This window comes from Arachis ipaensis, chromosome B08, assembly GCF_000816755.2.
Source record: "Arachis ipaensis cultivar K30076 chromosome B08, Araip1.1, whole genome shotgun sequence".
NCBI classification, from domain to species: Eukaryota; Viridiplantae; Streptophyta; class Magnoliopsida; order Fabales; family Fabaceae; genus Arachis; species Arachis ipaensis.
The window spans coordinates 51,108,140-51,115,338 of NC_029792.2; the positions used below are offsets into that span (position 1 = coordinate 51,108,140).

The window sequence follows — 7,199 nt, forward strand, 5'->3', positions numbered from 1 at the left end:
CTGGCTGAACTGTGCAAGCGTCCAGATTTACATTTGCGGCATGTCGGTGATAATTGTTGGTCCAAACCTAAGGCAGCTTATACTTTAACTTTTGAACAACAACAAGACGTGTATAGGTGGGTGCAACAACTTAGATTTCCAGATGGTTATGCATCTAACCTTGCTAGATGTGTAAGTCTTTCCCAAGGGAGGTTTATTGGTATGAAGAGCCATGATTGTCACATTTTTATGCAGTGCTTGCTTCCAACTGCATTCAGAGAACTACCTACAAATATATGGAAACCTCTTACCGAGTTAAGCCAATTTTTCAAAGACTTGTGTTCAACCACTCTCAAGGTTCATGATTTAGAGGTTATGGAGCAGAATATTCCCATTATCCTTTGCAAGTTAGAAAGGATATTTCCCCCAGGATTCTTTAATGTGATGGAGCATTTGCCAATTCATCTAGCATATGAGGCACGTGTGTGTGGACCTGTCCAATATAGGTGGATGTATCCGTTTGAACGGGTGATAGGAGCATTCAAGCGAACAGTAAAAAATAGAGCAAGGGTTGAAGGTTCGATTTGTGAGGCTTTCTTGGCAAAGGAGACTTCAAGTTTTGTTTCTTTCTACTTTGAACCACATATCTTATCGAGGCGAACCCGTGTGGGAAGAAATGATGACGGCGAAGACACAATTAAAGCCTCTTTATCAATATTTAATAGACCTGGTCGCAAGGTTGGTAAAGCTAAAGATCATTGGTTAGATGAACGAGACAAGGCCGCAGCTCATTTGCATATTCTACTCAATGAAAGCAAAGTTAGCCCTTTCTACATGTAAGTACCCAAATCTTTTATTAAACAGTTAATTACACTTGTTCTACTAACAAATCCCATAGCTTATAAACTCTAGTCCTACTTTCATCAAGGTTTTGGAAAGAAACTTGTCCTGGAGAAAGCGATGACCGATTTCCCCCTTGGTTTGCATCATATGTAAGTGCATAAATTCGTATCATTTATTGTAAAGGTTTCTAACTAAAGATTTGCATCACATATCTTATAATTTGTTGCATGTTTCTAACTAGGTTCAAAATCAATGTAATGAAATTGTTGATCCTGGTTTGCAATCACTTTCTTGGGGTCCTTCAAACAAAGCAACAAGTTATCCAATTTATAAAGTAAATGGATATACATTTCATACCCTTGCAAGGTCAAAAGGAAAAAAAACCGATAACACCGGTGTGTTTGTTAAAGGTGATATAGGCAGCGGGGAAAGTGATTGGTTTGGAGTATTAGAAGATATACTCGAGCTTGAATACACTGGTAGTGACTATAATCGAGTTGTTTTATTCAAATGTCAATGGTATGATCCAAGTCGTCCAAATGGAACACGTATTCATAATGACTACAAAATAACTGAAGTCAACCATAGTAAAAGATATCGCCACTATGATCATTTGATTGTCGCCCAAAAAGCTAAACAAGTTTACTTCTTACCTTATCCTGGAAATTGCAAGTCTATGTGGCGTGTTGTTGTAAACACTAAACCAAGAGGTCGAATTGAAATCAATCATGTACATGTAGAGGAGGATGGGGAAGAGAATGATGTAGCTTATCAAGCGGATGAGAGCAATCCTTCTAGGATTTCTGACACCGAGCCTCCTATCAGTCTTAAGTCTCCATTTGGAGAGGACCGCATTGTTGAATTGTCCATCGGCTCTAGTTCTGGGGCTAATAAAAATGAAGATGATGATGTTGCAGACTTTGATGATGATATTGATTTTTAATAGGGTAATCATTTTTAGCTTGTATTGTTTTAGCTTATATATATTGTTCTTTACATACATTGTTCTTAATATTTAGCTTATATATATTGTTCTTTACATATGTTGTCATGTAACTTAATCTAGTTGTCTTAAAAATTCAATATATTTAAAGCATAACTCTGTCCCACACTCATTAAGCTGACATGTCTAAAGCACCACTGGAATTTTTTTCTTGTCCTTTTTCTGATATTTAGGAAGCTTCATATTCTTTCTTATTGTTTTTAATCTCTTTCTTACAGTTTGGTTTGAAGATTGAATCTCTCTCTTTGTTGCAGTGGCAGTAGTGAAGGAAATTCATTGAATCTCTCTCTCTGTTTTTAATCTCTGCTGCCTTACTTGGTAATCCATTGACGAAAAATCCCAATATTGTAAGTTCCCATTTCTCAAAGTTCCTTGCTTTTTTCCTCTTTAGAGTTTAGATGTTACAGGTATCAAGTGTTTGTGAAATTAAGACATCAATTTTTTTCTCTTTCCTCTTCGACTCAGCATTTTTTTTGTGCAGTTTGGAGGCCTTCTAACTACTGGCATTTTGGCTTTCTCTGGAACGTATGTCATTTCTCTAGCTCTCAATGGATACATATGCCGTGTGAATGTGATCCTTTTTATGCTTATTTTGTAGTGTGATTGAAAGATATTCAGATGTTAATGACTTAAATGTTATGTATCATTTCCTATGGAAAAAAAAATAAATAAAAGAAAGACTGTCAAAAATAATAATAAATAAAATAAAATAAAGGGCTAGCCTAGTGAAAAAAAGGTGCCATCTTAACAGTTCTTTCCTTCTTTGGAATGTATCTGCTGATGACATTGTGGTTGCTTACTACTAAGCCACAAAGATTCCAAGGTTTAAAGAAAGTATAAGCAACATAACCAGTTAATTTCAGGGCATTGTTTAAGGTTCTTGCTTTTTCGATTGATGATAACTGTCAATCAGATTTGATCCATTTTAACTGGCTTTCTTGTTAAGCCTCATAATGGGTTAAGTTATTTAAACTAACAAAAATTTCTTGTAGTAAAGTTAAGTTATTACTCTACGGATTGAATTTCAAAATTTTGTTAAGGCATTCACAATTTCTGACTTATGATATCTTATCGAAATGATTATGTTTACATCTTTAATGGGAAAATAGAATATTTTACACAATATAGGCCTGCAAAAAAAATCTATCTAATTTGATAAGCAGCAGATTGGTAGATTGCTGATCAATTATGAAGTGGGTTTGCTTGATTCTCTTTTTTGTTTGCTTGATTTCTGTACCCATCCATCTGCTCTGCACCCTCTCTAAACAAGTGTATCTATGCTCTGCACCCTCTCTATGCTTAATATTTTTACTTAATAGTCCTTGAATATATATGTAGGTCATGGCTCCTCGGGTCAAGGGTAAAGGTGTCAAGGGTCATAGAAGTTCTCACACCACTACCGCAGCCGCTATTTCAACCACCTCCACCTCTTCTGGGACTTCGGTTGTGCCAGATTTTCAGTCAGGATCACTTAGCCAGCAACCGTATTTGATGGTACCTAATCCAGGCTACACGGGTCTTCCTCCACCAAGTTGGCCTACTCCAGGATGTATGGGTCCCCCTCCTCCACCCCCTCCTCCAATTTCGATTCCTCCTCCGCTTCGCAATTCCAATCTATTAGTTGATTCAGAGACACCTGGAAGCTCTAGTACATCTCCTCCATCAGAGACTGCATCGGTTCCTAATAGTGTCACAAAAGAAAGATTGGTTCCCGATGGAAAAACAAGGTAAAATTTGGATCTCTCTATAATTAAAATAGCAGCTTCTAGTGGATTTCCCATATTGCATTACCTATTTCTCTTATTACTCTTCTACACAATTTTTACATACTGCATTACCTATTCCTCTTATTACTTTTTCAGCAAGCAATACTAATCACTCTTCTTCTTTTACTACTCCTAATCTAAATGTGTTTACTACTATATTTTAATTTCAAATTAAAGTGCTAATGACTTAAAACTATTTTTTTAGTTTCCTAACTTGTCAATTCTTTATGAAATTATCAGTTGGTTACCTTTCCCTCCTGGTTCTCAGAAGATTACAGAGATCATCAAGAAACGATATGATAAACCGTACAAAAAGTTTGGAGATGTCCCTCTTCCGACAAAGAAGCTTTGGTTTAAGGAGTGGAAGGTAAAAGTGTTGGATTGAATAAAATTATTTTGGATTGAATATTGTTCATGTGATTTGAATCTTATAAGTAGCAACTTGATGAGTATGTGCAGAGCCACTTTCTTATTGATGATGATGATGATGAGTTTTTCTGGAGGGCTTTCAAGTATAGGACAAGTAAGCGATTTAGCCAAATGATGTCAGATATCCGTGAGGGTGTGGATACAACCCACGAATGGCTAATTCCTGCTTACAAAAAGGTGTTGGAAAGGTATTGGGAAACAGATGAGAAATGGAAAAATATAAGAAAAAAAGCAAGAGAGAATCGAGCGTCACTCTTAGGTGGTTCTGTCCATTGCGGTGGTTCTATTCCATTGAGCTCAACTATAGAGAGGATGGTAACATAATTTAAGTGGCTTTAGATCTTATTTAATAGACATCTATTTATGTAAAATTTTTCTTATTTTGTATTTTATGTGGAACAGAAGAAGCAGTTGGGCCGTACACCAACCCACGAGGAGGTCTTCAAAGAAACCCACACACTTAAAAGTGACAAGTCTAAATGGGTGGACAAGCGCTCTCAAGACACTCATGTGAGATATAGCACAAATACTCCTCCTATGTCAAAATTATTAACTAATTTCTAGCTGTCTGGCATTAACATTACTGTATTTAGTGGTCCTAACTATGTTCAACATTATTATTATTATTATTCAGCTTTGTGCTTTGTGATTTTATAGTTGGTTTCTTTTCTTCCAAGTTTCTGTAGTCTAAGCCCTTTGACACATCTCCTTATATAGGGTCTATTCAATTATTCACAATTTGATTCCATAGACCAACTTAAGAGATAATACAGTTCACCAATCTTAATCTTGTGTAGAAAGCATGTGAAGCATGCATTATTCTCTTGGAATATGGTAAGCTTGTCCCATCTCTGCCTAACATGTGAAACTTTTGCATCAAATTATTCAAAGTGAAATGGTTTTTGAAACTCTGAAGTTTATTATCTGGCATGTCCCCATTACTCATCACCTAATGTGTATATAATATAATCCATGCTTCTTCAGAGATTGTCTCAAAATCATGAGGTTGGAACTGTGCAACATGGATTAAATTACTCATCTTTGCAAAGTTAAGATCCACATTTTGTGATATGAAGAATGGTTTAATGTGACAGATAAGTTTGTTGAGAATAAGAAAACATACTGATGAGCAGATTAGTAGCAGTAGAGTAATTTTTAAGTGTGTCCACGAATAACATGTAGTGTTCATGTCTCCCCTTCCTATTATCAGAATCTCCTTCATCATGTAGTATTAATCTTGTTTTTGCTTTTAGCATTGTTCCTGATTTGCAAGAACAGATTCATAATCTCAATGAAGAGCTTTTTCAGCGTGTTACTCAACAAACAGATGAGCGTATTAGTAAGTTGTTAGATACACGCTTGGCTCCTTTGGAAAAGACTCAAAAGAAATTAGAAAAGTTGGAACGGGCAATTGGAAAGGCCAAGAAGGAAAAGCTGAAACAGAAGAGATGGAATGAGGCTTATGTTAGCTATTATGAGAAGGTTAGAGCGTCAAGTAGTTCTAGTGCAGTTCCACTACCACCACCACCGCCGCCACCCTCAATGTCTTCGGATGAGGGCTATGATGATGATGAGGATGAAGATGACACTGAAGACTATAGCTGATAGTTTTAGTATGGTTGAACAATATACTAGGAATTATAGTTGATGATCAATACATTTTGTTTATGTTTTGAATTATATTGACTTGCTTGTTTATAATATTTTCTTTTAGTTTGATAATACGATGAATTTGTTTATGTTTTGAAATATTATAAATATTCAAATATAAATTAGATAAAAATTTGTATTAAATTTATATTTATTTTGTATGAAAATAAGTTTATTTTGTAATTAGAAAAAGTAAAAAAAAATCTATTTTACCTTACAGACGGATTTACAGACGGATTTTCTGTCTGTAATCATGATTTTCCAAAGCTTAAATTACAGACGGAAAATCCGTCTGAAAAAATCCGTCTGTAATCATGATTTTCCAAAGCTTAAATTACAGACGGAAAATCCGTCTGAAAATCCGTCTGTAATTACAGACGAAAAATCCGTCTGAAAATCCGCCTGTAATTACAGACGGAAAATCCGTCTGTAAGTTTGTCGCCGTCAAGAAATGGAGGGAGAATTTACAGAGGGAAAATCCGTCGGTAAATCGTAAAAATCCGTCAGTAATTTTCCGACGGAAAAAAATCCGTCGGTAAATAATTTCCGACGGGGCTTTTACAGAGGGACAAAATCCGTCGGTAATTTTGTCGGTAACCAAAAATCCGTCTGTAATAAAGACTAAATCCGTCTGTAAATCTGTCTGTATTAATCACTTTTCTAGTTGTGATTTAATATAGATTCACTTTAAATTTATATATAATGGCAGGTCTCTTTTATCATTTTTATATATTCTTTCTAAAACACTTAAAATTTTAAGTTGATTACAATGGTCAAAACATGTAAAAATAATCGGGTTGCTTCTGTAGAGGCAAGTTCTATGCCTAACATGAAGAATTATCAAGAACCAACAAAAAATTTGAACAGGCATATAATAATTATTATTTTTACTTATCTTATTTTATGAATTTGTTCTTAATATTTTTCTGTGATTCTTTGATGTAAACATATGTGTATATAGTATTATTCTATCATATAAAAAATATATAAAGTTATTGTTCTATAATTCTCAGCATACATGATATGAGTATTCTTTTTGGCAAAAATAAATAAATAAATAAATAAATAAAAGCAAAAAGGATTTAGGGTTTGCTCAAGCACTCCCTTCTCACTCCCCACGGTCATGAAGCTGGGCAAAAATAATATGAATGTTAAACTAAATCCAAACTCCACAATCGAGTTTCACACACAAAATCCTGTTAATGGTCTGTTCCTCTTCGGCTCTTCCCTCTTGGTGCTTCCTTACACATTCTTCATCGTATTCCTTTGGTTTCATTGTTGCTGACTCGTCATCACAGGTGTGGGCAACCGGCTTTCCTTCTTGATTCTGGGTCAGTGGATTAAGGATCTGAAAGCCGAGCTTGGTTTGCTTTGTGTCGCCAAGGTCACTGGTCTTTTCTAGGTTTACTTTGCTGGATTGCTTTCTTTCTGAGTTGATTTTGGTGGTTTATGGATTCTGACCTATTTCTTGTTCTGTGAAAAGGGGTTTTTGCTTTTGGGTTGGTTGAGTGTGTGTGTGGGGGGGGGGG

General features: G+C 35.4%; 1 protein-coding gene across 2 annotated transcripts; it reads left to right on the forward strand.

Annotated features, from left to right (window-relative positions):
- Positions 214-4,850, forward strand: LOC107614363 (formin-A-like). 2 transcript variants are annotated; one of them, XM_016316573.2, is made up of 7 exons: positions 1,554-1,769; positions 2,080-2,172; positions 2,307-2,350; positions 3,164-3,552; positions 3,832-3,958; positions 4,051-4,335; positions 4,423-4,850. In XM_016316573.2, the coding sequence occupies exons 4-7, from the start codon at positions 3,167-3,169 to the stop codon at positions 4,582-4,584; spliced, it is 960 nt and encodes a 319-aa protein (XP_016172059.1). In that variant the 5' UTR covers positions 1,554-1,769; positions 2,080-2,172; positions 2,307-2,350; positions 3,164-3,166; the 3' UTR covers positions 4,585-4,850. The 2 variants fall into 2 exon arrangements, with proteins under 2 accessions (XP_020965106.1, XP_016172059.1); XM_021109447.1 differs by lacking the exons at positions 2,307-2,350; positions 3,164-3,552; positions 3,832-3,958; positions 4,051-4,335; positions 4,423-4,850 and adding exons at positions 214-815; positions 908-971 and having other exon boundaries at positions 1,064-1,769; positions 2,080-2,163.